The sequence below is a fragment of the Condylura cristata genome, unplaced genomic scaffold, assembly GCF_000260355.1.
Source record: "Condylura cristata isolate star-nosed mole 26May11 unplaced genomic scaffold, ConCri1.0 scaffold00010, whole genome shotgun sequence".
Classification (NCBI taxonomy): Eukaryota; Metazoa; Chordata; class Mammalia; order Eulipotyphla; family Talpidae; genus Condylura; species Condylura cristata.
The window spans coordinates 46120746-46139833 of NW_004567111.1; the positions used below are offsets into that span (position 1 = coordinate 46120746).

General features: G+C 37.2%; 1 protein-coding gene across 1 annotated transcript in view; it reads right to left on the minus strand.

Annotated features, from left to right (window-relative positions):
• LOC101627924 overlaps nt 1–19088 on the minus strand; it is a 55966-nt gene that overhangs the window by 22151 nt on the left and 14727 nt on the right. Inside the window, 1 exon segment of the mRNA XM_012723167.1 lies at nt 321–421. Coding sequence (XP_012578621.1) covers nt 321–421 — 101 coding nt within the window.

The following is a 19088-nucleotide window of genomic DNA, read 5'->3' on the forward strand; positions in this document are numbered from 1 at the left end:
ACATAAAATAGACTGTATGAGAGTGGGAGTGAAATAAATAAATTTTGAAAAAAAAAAAAAAAAAGGGAGAGAGAGACTGTGAGGGGGTTTCATGGGAAGTTTATGAATATTTTGCATGTGGGAGAGACATAAATCATTTAGGCCAGTGTGCTGGCTGCTAGGTATTTAACATCTGTGTTTTCAAATTGTGTGTAATGTGTAATTTTGCCATCATAATGAATGTATCTGACAGAATTTATACCTTCCAAAATCAATAAAACAAACTTGTATTTTTGCTGAAATGTAGTGTAAGTACTCATACAGTGCTGATTTCAAGCTACCAACATAAAGTCACTGGTATCAGACAAAGGATGAGATTGAGATGAGCTGTAGGACACAACTATACAGTATTTCTCCACACAGATGTAGTAGACATAAACAACTACAAGAGCATCAATAAAGAAACATGTAGTAAAACAATTAGGGAGTAATGTGTTTTGAGTACTTAATACTTTAGCTCTTAATATAACTTATTTCAATTAAATTTATGGGATTTAATTGTAACAGTAACTGTTAAACCATTGGATTGTATAATCCCTAAAAATTAACTATTAAGTCTGAAAGCAGGTAAGAGTCAATTTCAATGCATGTTTGAACTCCAGTCAACAACTGTGTACGTGAATCATCTTAGAAACAGGCCTGCTAGTCCCAGTCAAATCTTCAGATGATCACAGCCCCAGCTAACATCTATCTTCACTGCAAATTCATGACAGACCCTACCAAGCCACCTCTCAATTCCTGACCCATAGACTGGCTCAATTCCTGACCCAAGAGCTGAGGTAATTTGTTTCTCAGCAACAGAGAATGAAAGAGCAGCTGTTGTACCCATAGGCAATACTGCCTCATGGAAACAGAATACAAAAGGGAAAGGGAAAGCTCTAGATAAATCAGAAAGACTTTACAGAAGTACCCTTAGTTATTCCATAAGCACAACTAGAGCCATTTGGGGGAAATTCCAAAAGAATTTGGAGCTTTTTCTCAGGATTTTGTAATCTCACTTATCCAGGGAATTAAGGAAGGCTGTGAGAGGTTAAATAGCATATCTAAAATCAGCCAGCCAGTAATCCAGAGTAAAGCCATGGTTTAAACCCGAGTTTTAAATTTCTGCTTTTCCAGGGAAACCTTTATAAGATATTTAATTGTTATAATAGGTCACTGCGTATTAATAATCTATACCCACAACAATGTGATGAAAGAAAAGAGATTGTTAGTCTTATCTATTTTCTAAATTTAAAAAATTAAGAGCTGTGTTGGGGGTGACCAGGTGTTGCTGTGATGACACAACTATGGGTGGGACTAGATAAGGGCAATAATAAACTGGGCCTCGAATCCAAGGGTGATAATTAACTGGGCCTCAATCCAGGAGATACCAGTGGGACAAACTGGGCCTCACATCAGGGTGCCCAACGATGAGTCACCCCTTTGGAACCTGAACCTAGAATCTATATAAGAGACCCTTTTCCCCTATAGTACTGACAGTAGCTATGGATGCCACCCTGGGGCTCCTTCTCAGCTGCTGCCTGGGAGCAATAAACTTTACTTGCTCAGCCTTTCTGCCTCCAGTCTTTCTTCCTTGCAGCCGGTCACAGAAATCGGGACAAAACAAGCTGTATTACTAACAACTGAACCGCAGCTAGGAAACCTTCAAGCCTCTCTTACAGTTTTTGAAAAGAATGCAAGATATCAAATTGAGTATAAATTATTATCCTATGTAATTAATTCTTAAATTTATAGTATAGGATATAAAAACTATAAAATTTCTGGCCCTCCCTGGTGGCGCAGCGGGTTAGAGCACAGTACTGAGAATCTGAAGCCACTTCCGCATGAGTTCGATTCCCGCCTGCAGCCTGCCCCGGAGGAGACCACATGGCGAGCCAGACCTCTCCTGACCCGCCCGCTGCTCCCCTCAGCAGTGTACTTCGTGGATCTGCCTGTTCTGCTCCCCACTCTGTCTCTGGTGAAGCCTCTCGCCACCCCTGAGCCTCTGGCCTGTACCCCAGTTCTGTATGCACAAATAAATAAATAAATCTTTAAAAAAAAAAAAAAACTATAAAATTTCAGAATTCAGTGGCCTTATATTTCACTAGTCTTTTTAATTTATAGTTAGAGGCAAGGAAGCATCTAACAAAACTAAGCTACTCTGGGTAATAAATCTAGATAATATTTTTAAGATTTATTAAAATTCTTATTTTTTTTCAAAATTGAGTTTCTTTTGAGCCTTATCCAATTTGACCCAGGACTTATGTGTTAATTTGCATGATTGCCTTATACAGTGTTAATATATTTCCAAGCTCTTTAAATTATTCACTTTAACAGTTTTTCACAAACACTTCAAATGAATAGTAACACAGTTTTGTTTTCCAGATGTCATTTCATGTGTCTGAATATTTCCATCAGACTTTTATGATTACATCAATTCAAAATTGCAAAGAACAAACACCAAATTTAACTTGGAACAATTTTAACATATTTGCTTTTCCTCTTAAACTTACACTATTTATATATATATAGTACAGTAAGTGCAGTGAATTTGAAAGACTGGAATGCTCGCTGGAACTAAGACTGAGAAATATGAACCAAACCCCCACCCTGTGAGGTAGACAAAAAAATATGATTTGAGAAATAGGATATATTTAAAGTCCTATCAAAATTACCAGAATTTGGCTGCAAGCTGACTAGGGTTGAGCAAAAGAAGCTACAGTTAAACAATTGTACTGTACTTTGAGGAAAATGTGTCAACAGAACTGGGATGGCCTTCAGTCTCCTCACAAGAGTCTGGAAAAAGGGAAGCAATGATTCAGAGTATCAGGCGTGTACTCAAGGCAGTTTCTAGCTTCTGTCCTCCAGACAGAAGCTCGAGAATGTTCCCATTCCAGAAGTAAAGTAGTCCCATGCCTTTGGATTACCAGTCCTCAAATACAAAGGAATCCTTAATGGAGGGAATTGTGAAAAGGAGACATCACAAGATTGACTCACATAGGGACTTGGGCAGAAGGGATTAGCATAGCCATTGACCTAACTATGAAAATCAAGATCCTCAGGCTCCAATGCCTGGATGACAAAGTGGAAGATCCAAGCAGGTAGCAGATTGCTGGGGACTGTGTCTAGAGCTCAGACCCAAAAGGTGAAAAAGATATGAAGATTGAGCTCATTGTGGGATCTCCTGTCTCTTTCAGATTCTATTCAAAATCAACAAACACAGGCTCAACAGGAAGTGAGTCCCTCCCAAAGAGAAGCTGTCTATATGAAAGCACCAGCAGGGGACAGCAGTCCTCTGCCCACCTGTGCCTACGCAGGTGCTTCTTTCCACCCACTCTTTCCCTCTGCAGGGCAGCAGCCTCCTGCCTGCCCATGACCTGTATCATGCTGGGACTTCTCTGTACTGACCTCTCTCAGTGGAAGCCGCTCTCCTAAGGCCGCCTGTCTGCAACCATGCAGGTCTCTTACCCAGCAAACCTGTCCCTTCCGGGGCATCTCTCCCTGCCTGTTTGTGCCTATGCAAGTGTCCTTTATTTCTGTCATTTTCCCCAATAAACCTGCTCTTTAAATATAACTGAGTCTGTCTCGTGGAGAAACCCACCTTGAGCTACTGAAAGGGGAGCTCTGGTGAAACCTTTCCCAGAGTGAACCCAAGGATCCCAAACTCCAAAACAACATCACTTTGGACCCCTTTATGACTTTAGGAATTATTGAGGAACCCAAAGAATTGTTCTCTATTTAAGTTATACTACTGGTACTATTTTACATATAAAGCTGAGAACAATTTTAAAATACAATATACATAACCATACATTCCATCAACTGTCAGAAGGAAGTTATAATCACATCATATAAATTCTGTAAATTCCACTGAAAAACTCATTATTGCGGGCCCTCCCTGGTGGTGCAATCAGTTAAGACCAGCACTGCAAGTGTGCCAAAGCTGCTTCAGTGTGAGTTCTATCCCCAGCCCAGGAGGTGATCCACATGGCACAGCAGACCTCTCCTGACTTACCAGCTGCTCCCCTCAGCAGTGTGCTTTATGGATCTGCCTGGTCTGCTCCCCACTCTGTCTAAATGAATCATCTCACCACTGCTGCACTTCAGGTCTGTAATCTATTTCTGTATGCATCAATAAATAAATCTTAAAAAAAAAACTCATAATTGAGAGTGAAAAGGCAAATAAATTTTTTCCTCCTCCCCTCTTTTTCCATTCCACCTCCTCCTTCTCTCCCTTTTCTCCTTCATGCTATTACTATAAAATTGATGTCAGAGACTCCTGAAATGTTCTCAAGGATGAGGAGCAAAGCCCTCAGAACCTCCCCTGGATAATCACGTTTTGCTACTGTCTAAGAGCATGTTGATATTCTATGTGAAATTCCTTACGGGAGAGCAAGGAGATTATCTTTTCAACAGTCTACTCATCAGTCATTTTTCTCACCAGCATTCTCATTTGTTTGCTAGAATGGGGTGAATTGACTTAGGGAGAGAGCTTTTCCCTGAGTTCTCAACTCTAGTAAAACCTCATCTTGGTTCTCCAAGTTGAATTATCAGAACATTGCATTGTAGGCATTGAATTCAATCTTGTTCTCAAAGCTTATTGGTCAGAATTCTAGGGTAAACATGATATTTGTTAGGGAACCATCGGGATGCTGAAGGAATTGATGAGTAGGATACTGAGAAGATAAATTCCTTGCTCTCCCATTGGGAATTTCAAGTAGGAAGTCAAACATAGACACTAAAACAGATATGACTAGGAAATAAGTACATATTTCTAAATTAAAAAAAAAAAGATTACAGCAAAAGAAAAGTTACATGTAGTTTTGAAATTGACATAATATACACAAATTTCTGTTTTAGAAAATAAGTGGCAAAGTATTTAATGGCTCTAAGAATGTAACTCAATATGCAGATCATATAGGGAATGTACATTTCAAAAAATTAAACTGTTTGGTTGAGCAATTAATTGCTCAAATGGCAGCAGCTGATAGACCCAGAATAGAGAAGAGTTCAGAAGAGCCAGGATACACATGTAAGAGTTTATAAATAGCATCCATCTGTTATTAGTTATAACTCACAGATATAGCAAATCAACACATCTTCCTCATATCTGCTACTGTTTCACCTAAAATCTCTTTCTTGTAAAGTACCTTTGTGCATAGTGATTGAAAATAAAGAGCCAAAGAGATGCTCTTCAATGTTTAGTGTGTAACATTTCTATATGGAGGTATGTTTTCTTTTACTTCTCCTTTTATAATAGCATTGGTGTTATCCTTATCTGAAGCTAAAGTGGGAGTACTGAAAAGTGAAATGAAGGATGCAATAGGTCACAGCCAAGCATTCCTTAACCTGCAGGATAATGATGCTGAGGACAAGAAGAGTTGTAGAAACGCGAACTCCACAGGGCAGGTCAATGGCATTGTTGCAGACCAAAGAGCTGAGGACTCAGCAGCAGAAGAAACTGTCATAGCACTAGAAAACTCATAGTCTGAAAAGATTTTACAAACATTTTATTGATTCTATTCTAAATTAGGGTCTTGTCATCAGCTCCTACTAAGTTTCAGAGCCATCATAAGATTATCATTTTCCATTTGCCCCATATATTAAAATAGGATTAGTGATATCTGTTTTCTGGGTCCTACCTCACAAAACAATGCCCTGAGTACTTAATTCCTATGAAAAAGTCTAGATAAAGAATATTTACTACTAATCTTTCTATCTTGAATTTGATAAGCATGTCTGGATGTCATAAAGAATCTAGGAAGCTTGTAATTTTCTTCAAGGATTTTATTGTATAATCAGAGAGCTAAAGTATTGCATTAGCTCTCTCCTGCTACATGATAGTGTACACCACAAAGAGGAGAGACTTACTGTTATTGCTGTCATACACCGTGGGTCACCTTTGCGCATGATAAAATGTGCAAAGGAGCTACACAGTATGAGTAAAACAGAAGGTGTGGACCCTGGAAGCTGGTTCAACAGATACAGCCTTATAAAAAGCAAATGTGCAAGTTCAGTGAATGATAATTCTGAATGAGTGAGTCAGAAAATACAAGTTATGCAAGAACATCAGGGGAGAGCTGAGCTAACAAGGAAGGGGTCATGGTGCTGACAAGGCTCCAACAAACCCAGAGAGATGGTTAGAATTTAAACAGGCAAATAGAAGCTGGGGAAACATTCCAGTCAGGGAAAAATAGCAGAACCAAGGACAAGACATGCTGGAGAAGCCAGGAAAATCAGTTACGTTTTATTCTGACAGTCTTCCCCTTTTGGAGACAAATACATTTTTGAAGAGAGAAAAATATCAAATTTCTTGCCTAAACTTTTTATTTGACTTTGACATCAGAAACTGATCACTGAATCGTTTAAAAAATCACATTACAGATAGACTTATAGAATGTACTCCCTATGTGTTCAAATCAACACCTAAGGCACCTGCAACACTAAGCAGGAAAAACTCTTCTTGATGGGTCTTCTATGTAGCATAGGAGTATGTCACCAGGTGCCAAAGGAGACCACTATTAAAAAAAAAAAAAACTTACCAAAACATGAAGAAATATTTCTTATGCCATTAAGCCTTGTTATTTAGATATGAAATACGCAAAGAAAAATAACTGATTTGTGTTGGAATTTTCTCTTCTTGAGGTGGGTCTCCAAAGGTGATATGAGTGCTTATAACCTCTCCACTAACCTTTCTTTTTTAGGTATGGGGACATTACAGAATTTGGCACCTGGATTCACTTAATGTGAAGCAACACTCTCTATAATGTCAGAGCATGGGCTTTGGTAATAGAGGGGAAAGGACTTTATCCAGCTCCAGGCCACTCAACTGATTTCAAAGTTAGTTAGCATGGGTCATTTTCTTTTTGTGTGCTGGTAAAATACACATAATATTAAATTTACCATTTCAACAGTCTTTTAAGTACACAGGTCAATGACATTAAGTGCATTCACACTACTGTATAACTATGGCCACGTATCAATTCTAGAATGTTTTATCATCCCAAAGTGATATATTATTAAACAATAGCTCTGTGTTCCCCATCCCAAGCACTGGTAGCCACTAATTTACTTTCCATCTGTATAAAGTTGACTATTCCAGAAACTATCTTTAAGTAGAATACTCCACTAGTTATTTCTATGGTCTGATTTATTTCATATAGCATAGTATCTTCAAATTCATCAATTGCCTTTAACTGTCTGAAACAGACTTTGACCATAAAGAAAAGTCATGTACATTTTTAAGCATGTAGATTATTTTATATCCTCATGTGAGAAATCTATATAGTTTCTTCTCCTATCAAGAACTTCCTAGAACAGGTCAAGCTTATATAGTGTCACCACTGAAATAGGAACAAAGAAAGAGAATTGGCCAGTTGACTTTACCTCAAGGATGTGGGAAAAATCTACTAATGAATTTTAACGGTAATAAGTAGGCATTGGGCATGAGAGGATGCATGGGTGTGTCTCCTCACCCATTGGTTTGTGCCTTCTTTAGATGCTCGTGAATGAAGAAGAAAACTTAGGCTCCATTTTCCTCTGGAATATATCTATTATTATAAAAACACGACATGAACATAATCTGGTCTTAGATGTTTTCTTCCATTTATATACAATGGACTGAATGATTGACACAGTGCTTAAACTTCAATATACTTCACTACTTGTGAAGATACATGGATATTTTTGCTACTTACTAGAACCAGGAGTTGTTTTAAATATGTGTGTCCTAAGGAGGCCAACAAAGTGACAATACTCCAAATAGATTAGAGCGGAACAAAGCCAAAAAATCATGAAAAAAGAATGTAAAGAATGTTTTAGTTAAATTTTTAATCATAAATAAACCAATGAATGTTTAACATATCCACATGATCCTTTTTAAGCAAAATTCAAACACCATACCAACTTGAATTCTAGATCAAAATAATAAAAAAAAATAGTAGGAGGGATATAGTGAGAGCAAATTCATTTTGCATCTTCTATCCCCTCCTCTGAGAAATGTTAAGTTTTACAACTGTCAGCACATTATCACAAAATACAAAAAGAAACAGATAAAACACCTTTGTTTGCATACAAATTCCAGGATAGCACATAGAAATACTTTTCTATACTTACCTCCACAAGACACCAAAGGCAAGTGTTATCAAATATGCTTGGGGATTCTCCCTGGTGACACAATGGGTTAACGTGTAGCATTAGGAAGCTAGCCACAGCTTCAGCACGACTTTGATCCCCGGCCAGGGAGGTGACCCACATGGTACAGTAGACCTTTCCTCACCTGCCCACTGCTTTCCTTTGCAGTGCATTTCAGTCAGTCTGCCTGTTCTGCTCCCCATTCTGTCTCTGGTGAATCCTCTCACCACCCCTATACCTCTAACCGCTACCCCAGTTTTGTATGCATATATAAGTAAATCTTTAAAACAACAATAAAACAAATATGCATGAGGGCCTAGAAAATTCATCCATCTGTTGAATTTAAGGGTCCAATATTCCCTGATTTGTTTACTTCAGATGAAGAAAGAAACTTACTAGGAGTCACTCAGGGAAAGCTCCGTAATGGACAGAGAGACAAAGAGCACCCTTATTTTATTTAATGCTCATCAGTTAAGTTCTTTCCCTCTAGGAACCTATTTTTATACACAGTGTAACAAAGATAACCCAAAGGTCATGTTGCATATATAACATCTGGGCACCTACAAAGGATTACCAACATATTCCTCATTTTTTCATTTTAATTCTGCCTTTCACTTTCAGGTTTTGTTTTTGTTTTTGTTTTATCATGTTGGTTTAATGTACCCCCTGTGAGCTATTCATAGATATTCTTGAGTCTAGAAAGAAAACTGATTGTTAAGATTTATGAGGTGGTGGTGATTTATTCATCCCTCAAGGAAAAAAGCAATCCATCAAATTTTCAAAGACTGGAACAATCAAGCTCTGTCTGTATTTCTATGATATCATAAAGCTGTGTTCTTGAAGAATGACTAAGCCACCAACTTAAAGATAAGGCTGATTTTTTCTGGGCAGATAGTCTGGGCAAGAATATTTTAGAAGCTAGTGTATTTGTGACTGAGCATGTTTTCAGCAGAAAATAAACTCAATAGTATAATTACTTTGACTCATGTTACCTATTGTTTTGTAAATTTATTTGGAATAAAAAGTTTTACTTATGAACATATTTTCTGGAGATAGTACTATGCCATATGTGACATGTTTGCTACCAAAGAGGCTCCCAGAAATTCACAGTATTGTAGGGTAACAATAGCATATTAATTGCTTAAAGTCAAATTAAAGCCTACCCAAACTAGCATTTCAAAATCTGGCTACATGAGATCCAAAACATCAACCAAGTCCACTTATGACTGTTGGCGTTAAAGGGTTTCAATCTTTTACAGAAGAAATGTGATGTTAGACACCACAAATACAAACAAGAAATTGTTTTCAGTACACAGAAAGAAATAAGAGAGTAAAGATAAGTATAAAACATAAGACTGCTGGTCAGCTATTTTTAAAACTTATCTTTTGTGTGTACTATTTTATGTCAATCAATAATTTCATCAGATAACAGTCTGATAAGTAAATCCCTACTAAAATGTTAATGGTTTATAGTTTAAGACATCATAATACAGGGGAATTTGCACATTTATAAGCCACTCAGAATAAATGACAACTTACCATCATGGATCACAAGTTTTAGATTATCAAGCATTACATGAGCTTTACCTCCAAATCTAAGCATTCTGTCCTAATTTGTTCACATCAAATTATTGCAAACAAATTAGATATTTATTATTTCTACCCAGAAGAATCACTGGCCCAAGGCACATGAATTTAAAAATCTAACAATTCATAGACTGCAGTTTTAATTCTAAATATTTTTGATATAGAATTCAAGTAACAAAAACAAATGTTATCATTTATGTGAAACCATTACCATCAGAAATTATGATAATCACTGTAGTTTAATACATTTTGAAAGATTTACTTATTTATGCATACAGAACTTGGGTACACAGCAGAGGTACAGGGGCAGTGAGAGGATTCATCAGAGACAGAATGGGAAGCAAAACAGGCAGACTGAAGAAATACACTGCTGAGGCGAGCAGCAGGCGAGACAGGAGCGGTCTGCTGCCATGTGGATCACATCCCTGGAGGGGGACTGAACTTGTGCTGCAGTGGCTGCAGCTAGCTTTGCAGTGCTGTACTTTAACCCGTTGTGCTATCAGGAAGGGCCCCTAGTTAAATATTTTTAATGACCTGGGCTTCATCAATTCTTTTTTTATTAAGATTTATTTATTCATGCATACAAGAATTGGGGTATAAACCAGAGATGAGGGGTGAGTATACAGCAGAGACAGAGTGAGGAACAGACGCAGATCCACCAAAATAGACTGCTGAGGCAGGCAAGACAGGAGATGTCTGCTGTGCCATGTGGGTCAGCTCCTTGGTCCATTGAAACTCATCCTGCAGTGGCTGTCAATAGCCTGATAGTGCCCTGTTTTTAATCCCTGCACCACTAGTGAGCCTTGTTTTCTATTCTTTTTCATAATAAAGCTCAGAAATTTGTAGGTAACTTTAAAAAAATACTTTAATACATTCATATTCATAATGAATTATATATTCATATGCCTCAATTAAGCATATAAGATTTTAACTTCTAAACAGCAAAATCCCAGACAAGTAGCTAGCAGATAGTCTTTAATTTATGCTGCTGCTACTAAGAAAAAATGTATTAAACTCAAGAACTACGGAAGTAAAAACCATCACTTGATTTATAGAGCCAAGTATTCCAAGTACATTCAGATTAAAAGTTATTGGGCCCTCCCTAGTAGTGTAGCAGGTTGGGATAGTAAATATTAAGATTTAAAATAAAATTATTATTATAAAGTGTGTGTATATATATATGTGTGTGTGTGTGTGTGTGTGTGTGTGTGTGTGTGTGTATAAGCAGAGCACTGAGAAGATAAAGCCACTTGAGCATGAGTTCGATCCCCACCCTGTCTACATGGCGACCTCTCCACCCAACTGCTGCTCCCCTCAGCAGTGTACTTCGTCAGTTGGCCTGTTCTGCTCCTCACTATCTCTGGTGAATCCTCTCGCCATCCCTGTACCTCTGGCCTGTACTCCAATTCTGTATGCATAAATAAATAAATCTTAAAAAATAAAATTGTACTAGTGTTACAGGGTAGCCCAGAGTGGACTGGCCCACCTGTCTGTGGGGCCTCACCTGCGTGCTCACAAATCAGTTATACTGCAGGTACACACAAAAGGGTCAATACAGATTTACAAAAGGGGAAAGGAAAGGAAACAACTGAGGGAAAGAGAGCAGGATACAAAGTAACTAGAATACCTTACTGCTAGGCTGACGAACACACCGAGTCACACCGTCCAGAGAGTCATTTCCTGAGCGAGAGAGTGAGATGCAATCATGCCCTATTTATCCCCCAAGTGTCCCAGAATTCCTGCTAGCTCTGCCGTTGGGTCCTCGCAGTTCTCTCCCTAGTACTGCTGGGAGTTGTAGTTTCCAATCACTGGAGTAGGGGGTAGGGTCCAGAAAGCTGGAGTAGGGGGTGGAGTCCATAGACTCTGCAGAGTTCCTTTAGGACATCCTTCCCCTGAACACTAGCAGGCCAGTTACAGATCACCCAAGGCCAAAGGTTATCTGGAAATCCCTTTTTATATAAAATAGAGAAAACCTATGGAATTTTACTCCTGGAATATCCCTGGGTTGGAATTCTGGATGCTGAGCACAAGGATGAAATGGGTGGTCATAATCCTTAAAATGGGAACATGGAGAAAACTAAAGACAAATTCCTAACAAAGTCTGTATGTAGCATCAAGAGTAAAGACATAGCTATAGAGGTGAAAACCTCATAGAAGAAGTTGGTATGAAGCCCAAGCACCAAGATAGGAAGGGAAGACACACTAAAGGCAAAATTGAAATTTCTGGCTTCTCTCTTAATGGTGTCCCGAACTTTGTTGTATGAGGCAAAGAAAGCAAAATAGAGCAGATTTATAGAGAGGAAGCCCTACGAAGGAGAAGTTACACAGCATGCACTTAAAAAAAAGTTCCCAAATTTAGATATGGGGTAGGCACTAGAAGATGAAGATTAGGAAGCCAACAGAGATAGCGTGAATATTAAATTCCTCTCAACTTGGTTCAACAGATTTCATTTCCCAAAGTGCCAAATTATTTTGGTTTCACTAAACTAAATCCCAAATGTAAAGCTTCAGTTCATTAAAATAGCAACACCTAATGCTCTCTGAGCCTAATTCAGCCTGTCTCAAACCTTAGGCAAAGCACTTTTAATAGTTTCAAGCAAATTACATATCAAAACTGCTATTGGGGTTCCCTAGCAACAAAGTTATCACATAAACTCACAGCAAATCCTTAGCAGAGCAGTTCTTTATTCAAATCATAAATGTTTTCTCCACAAAAAGTATATTTTGAAAATGGATTATGTAGTAATATCACACAGGATATCCTAGTAGACTATCTTGTTTAAGACATCATATCTGTGAAATATCAACGTACCTCTGGAATTGTATATTCATCACAAGGAGTGAAATAATAAAGGTGTTTATTTTTCTGCATTCCCTGCCTATAGTAACATGTTTTCTGACTTATGAACTACAGCTGATTTCTTTTGAAGCCACAAGGATCTCTGTGTAACTTGTTCTTATAAGGATGAAGACCATGAACTTACCTATTTTGGAAAGGTATTTGTTTACATCCTAACAAATCTACAATAAAATCCAGGAAAACTGGTTTTCTGAATTATGTTTTCACATAATAATTAGAAAAATGTAAAGCAAGTCAAAATCATGAAGACAAATAGTTACATTTACATATAAGCTGATTAGACAAAATAAAATACTTAAAATCTAAGTAATGGTCATTATAAACATCCTAAGGAAGATTTTTACGTAAAAAAAAATAAAAAGTTAAAGGATAATTTCATTTATTTATTTCAATACTTTATATTATGACTGTTTCTAACCTCCCACCCCACACTATACCTCATGCTGCAATATCCCTTTTTCCCCTCCCCTTTTCTTAACCTTATCTCCCTTCATGATTTTGACTTGCTTTACAGCACATCATTCCTTTGAATGCCCTCCAATTTGCTGGAAATGACTTTATTTCATCTTTAATTCTGACTAAATAGTAGTCTATATTGTGGATGTGCTTCCTTATCCTAACTAATCCTGCAATAAACATTGTAGACAATGTAGCTTTTCATAATGATGGTTTAATGTTCTTTGAGCTGATGCCCAAAAAATGAATTGCTACGTCATCTGGTGTTTTCATTTTCATTTTTTTTTTAAATCTAAACCCAGAATTATTTTCCATAGTAGCCAAACTGGTTTACATCCCACCAACAGTGTAATAAATAGGGTCCCTCTCTTCCTGCACTTTCTCCAGCATTTATTATTGGGGTCTATTCTTAATATTAGTTGACCACTCTATAATAGTGATTGCGGCTTCAAAAATATCAAATATATTTCCTGCTCTCCACCAGGAAAACAACACTAACGTAAAAAAAAAATAAATTACAACTTTATATAGGAATATTTCTACTGTGACTATTCCTTGCACTGAAATGTTGAGGATTAGGCAATTTGCTCTCCAATCTTTAAATTTTTCACCAACCTATGTCTTTGAGATATGGTACTAAATGATAAATGCTCTATTAAGTTATTATGCTGAGAATTTCACTAGTATCCAATAAATACTAATTAATAATAGGTTTTTTCTCAGTATGTGTTAGCATGTAATAATTTTTATTTATTCCTAGCTATTAACTTGAAAAGTTATTATAAATAGGTCTACTTTGCTCCTCACAGCTTCAAATACATAAAAACCACTTTAGTGGAAAGTTACTGCTTACTTTTTTTTTTTTTTAAAGATTTATTATTTATTTGTGCATACAGAACTAGGGTACAGGCCAGAGGCTCAGGGGCGGCGAGAGGCTTCACCAGAGACAGAGTGGGGAGCAGAACAGGCAGATGGACGAAGTACACTGCTGAGGGGAGCAGCGGGCGGGTCAGGAGAGGTCTGCCGCGCCATGTGGTCACCTCCCGGGCAGGCGGGAATCGAACTCATGCGGAAGCGGCTTTAGATTCTCAGTGCAGTGCTTAAACCCGCTGCGCCACCAGGGAGGGCCACTGCTTACTTTTTTAATTAATCTTTAGAATTTGATGTATTAGATTTTCTGCAACCTCCATATAGATTTGTAGAACTGTCCACTCATCCTACAATCATTTAATTATTTGTTCAAGAGTATGAAGGCTTCACATTATATTGTTTTAGTTTGTTGTTTTAATCTGTATTGAAGATTTATAAAATAACCTCACACTCCCATTTGGTCATGTCTGATAAAAACTTCAAACAATGTGCTAGGGAAAATTAACATATATGTAATGCTCCACATTTTAGACACAATTTCAATAAGCAGAATTCAGAAAACTAGATACTAATCATCCCTAGACATTTCAAAAATTCCCAGTAAATTATAACATCTAATACACGGTAAGCTGAGCTTACCAAAATTCTGCCAAATTGTAAAGGGCCAATCTAACCATAAACAGAGCAATTTGGTAAAGCTCAGGCAAATGTTTTCAACCATAAAGTAGTGAAAATAACTGCTCAGAAAGCAATTTGAATTGGCACTATATTTCAGAGCCATCCCACTCAGTGATAATTATATGAACACAGTCAAAGCACTAGAAAGCTACAGAATTTAGTACTGAAAAGTCTGTATCATATTCTGTACCATTATTTAAGTTTGCAATTAAACAAAGTTAGAAATTCTTAAAAAAAAAAAAAGATTTATTTATTTATGCATACAGACCTGGGTTACAGAACTGAGGTACAGAGGTGGTGAGAGGATTCACCAGAGACAGAGCAGAACAGGCAGAGTGATAAAGTAACTGCTGAGGGGAAAAACAGGCCAGAGAGGAGAGGTCTGCTGTGTCATGTGGATCACCTCCCTTGCCTGGAATCTAACCCCAGAGGGGGACTGCAACTAGATTTGTAGTGCTGTGCTTTAACCCGCTGCACATCAAGGAGGGCCCAGAAATACTTTCAAAACCAAAATAAGCTATTTTCACCTGCAGAATAGTGGTGTCATTTGTTGGCATCATCTCAACCTGGCATTGCCTGGCACAGTTAAAGACTAAGACACTTCAAGGTTTTTGTCACAATTACTGTACTATTTTATAAATTTCAGGGTCAGCTATGCATTCTAAAATGCCTATGTCTCTTCTATATAGTGTGAATCCTTTTGACTAAACACCTTTTCCATATATCAGAACAAGAGTGAAATATCTGAAGAAAATTGTGCAGTGGTTATGAAAATCAGCTGCTTAAACCAAATAACTGGCTGTTAACCCCTTGAAAAGCAGTGAGACATTATTGATCCTTAAACTCAATAATTATTAAAAAGAATTATTTTACTTTTCTTCTTTGGCCATGGTTGTGCTTTTCTTACAATATTCCTGAATGCATATGATTTAAGATGCAAAGCCTGTGGAAACAGGTAGTATAACATTCAACAGAGAGAGCTCTGGGATAAGACAGCTTGGACTTATAGCTCAATTTCACTATTTTTATAAGATTTGGAACAAGTGTGTGTGAAAGATCCTCTTTTGTCAGATCTTTCCTACAAAAATTGGTAGGTCTATATACCAGCACTCTCTCATAAGTTTATGGTAGAATTGACAGAAAGCACATCAGTTGCTAATAAAAGGCTGGCACACCGTGATCAAAAATAGAAGCTATTATTAGCACTAGTAGCACCTCACATAAGCTAGTAGATGTTAATTAGATAGGTGGTTGCATTGCTGAAATAAAATAAAATTGATGCCTATAGGAAAACAGCTGAACTAGTATGGAAATAAGTCTCATGTTGAATTTGTTCATTATCATTTGTCTAAGAAAATTATGAACACCAGCTGAGCAGAAGGAAGATTGGGGAGACTAGGAAAGAGAACCAGGATCATGTTCTAACCCATCAAGTGTGTCAGTTTTTCATGCATATAAAGAGTTCTAGCAAGAACAACAAAATGGTATGGAAGAAGATTCCAAAGAAATAAAACATTCTTTTAAGAAACAGTGCATCAGGCTTTTGAAGGCATGAAGAATGATACTGCAAAGAAAAACAAAGACATTATTTTTGGATCTTACTCAAGTCATTTAGAAGAATCAGATCATAAATGTGAAGAGTTTTAGGAATATTCTAATGAGTTCATTCTATTTATGTTTTCCTACTTAAAGTAGCTCAATGATTTTAAGTTGTGTTAAATAAGTTTAAAAGACTCCTTCAATATCTTTAAGTACAAAATAAATTTTTAAAAATAAGACAGAAGCATTGGGCCATGGTTTAATTTGAAGTGTTTTATATTTCTTAGTAATATGTAAGATAATGATGCATCTTATAATCAGCAGCATCTTCAATTTGATGAAATTCAATGCACTTTTTGGCTCATTGCTTTTCTAGTTAGCTGTAACAGTTTAGACAGCTATAAGTATGTATAATAAGGATGGCCATTTTTAGTGGTGAAATTAAGCTTCAAAGTCTCAATCCTAAATTTGCTGAAACTACCCAGTTTTTCCAGAATTTGGGTGTGCATGCTGTGAAAGAGAATCATTCTCCTTCAGCAACAAACCATGATCTTTCTATGGAGTTCTTAAGGAATCAAGAACAGAAATACTTGATGAAAAAACAATCAGATAGCCCTTTACATTTGCTACAAATACATCCAAATTTTCCCTACATACAATGAACATTTTGGAGAATATTTTCTATATTCTGGACACTACATTAGCCAGCTCTCATTTGAAGGATACTTATTTTGGTTATGGTCTTGCTGTTTTTGCCTTAACTAGCCGTTAGTCAAAATATTAAACTTGAAGATGTTTAATTAGTCATGTTGTCATCAAATGTCATTGTACTCACAGAAGTAGCCTGCTGACAAGCATGCTACAGCTAATTTTAGCATATCACCTTTATAGAACATTTGTGATTGTTAATTATGACCATTTGGAGCTCACAGATGGTATATGAAATTGTAGTGTTCTGTTTTAGATAATGAGGGTGATGGTATAATAAATCATTATGAAATCAAAGGATGTGGTTGGTGCATAGCACAGGATATTGGTTACTTTATTACATGCATCACTTAATAATGCCTTATACTTTATTTTTACCACTGTTCTTCCTACCACTCTGTACTTTCTTTTATATAGCTTCCATTATGTTGCATCTTTATTATAGCTGTCAGTGTCTCCCTTTTCTGCCTCATCAATCCTGAGATCCTCAGCTTGGATTTTGAGGCTGCATAATCAGATACAACTCTGCCAATTAAAATAATCTTCCAAAACCTCCAACAGACAATTTCTCATTCAGTTAGTGTATTATTCTTCATTTTCATTCCCTTTACCTAATGCCATTCATGCTCCCATGCATTCAATGCCTATTCTCCCTCGCTATACCTGTCAAAATTCTACCAGTCCTTTGAGCTAAAGCCTATGGCCCAGCATCTTCATAAAGGATGTGTTGACTTCATCAATTTTCATCATTTTCCCAGGGAATTCACTCATTTTTATGATCTATTTATTTATTTTTAAATATTTATTTTTGCATACAAGAACTGGGTACAAGACAGAGGTGCAAGAACAGTGAGAGGATTCACCAGAGACAGTGTGGAGCAGAACAGGCAGACTGATTGAAATACACTAATGAAGGGAGAAGTGCGCAAGACAGGAGAGGTCTGCCACATCACGTGGGTCAGCTCCCTATCTGGGGATCCACGTAGTGTTGCAGCGGCTGCGGATAGCTTCATAGTGCTATGCTTTAACTGTTTTGCCGGCAGGGAGGGCCCTGAGTTCCACATAGCTTTATACTGATTATTCTCTGAGTAAGAGTAACAGTCCCACATTATGGAAAGATTGCAAACAACATTAAGACCTGTCAAGAAACTCTTTCTATGATGTCCCCCAGCTCCCCACCACATCAAACAAATGAAAATCCAAGTGAGAGGAGAAAGAATGAATGTTTTAAAAATATCTAGTAGGGGGCCCTCCCTGATGGCGCAGCGGGTTAAAGCACTGCACTAAGAAACTAAAGCCACTTCCGCATGAGTTCGATTCCTGCCTGCCCCGGAGGCGACCACATGGCCAGGCAGACCTCCCCTGACCCGCCCGCTGCTCCCCTCAGCAGTGTACTTCGTCCATCTGCCTGTTCTGCTTCCTGCTCTGTCTCTGGTGAATCCTCTCACCCTCCGCATCTCTGGCCTGTACCCCAGTTCTGTATGAATAAATAAATAAATCTTAAAAAAAAATATCTAGTAGGTATCTGATTATTCCAGAAATAATTTCCAGCAAATTATCCAGACGATAAAACTTGCAGGTTTATTCTCTTACAGCAGAGGAATCTGAATCCAGCACCTAGTGTAGTATCTTGATGCTGATCATGTGGTTAAAATTATCTCTTAAAATTTAATGTTCATAAATTGTCAAGGACCTACCAAACTGCATGTCACAGGAATTTGAACTTCCAGGGCTCAAATCAACACTAGTTACAGTTCCACAAACCTAAGGGAGATTGTGCAATCAATGGATGGGCTATTTTCTTAGAACCACGAATTCTTTTCTAAATTAATCAGAGCCTCATGTTATGTAATTCAAATATTTGTCATAGTGTTTGAATTATTTTCTACTTACCTGACACTTTGTTATTTCTGAGATGGATAAAATTTATATTTCTATAATTATATATATATAAAGTTACTTGAAAGCAAATCATTAGGAAAGTTGATCAGCTTTAAAATGATTTACATTTGAAGCACTCAAATTTAGAGAACAAACATTTCTATGAATTAATATAAACAAGAGCGAGAGAAGCTTAAAAAATCCAAACTAACAAAGGTGATGTGGGAAATCATCTTAGTGAGATAGAAGGTAACTTACAAATTAATTACAGCATTTATTTGACAGAATGTCTTGATCAGTATCCACATAGTTCCACATAGGCCTTAATCAAATTGATGAAGGCAAGACTTGGTGCCCT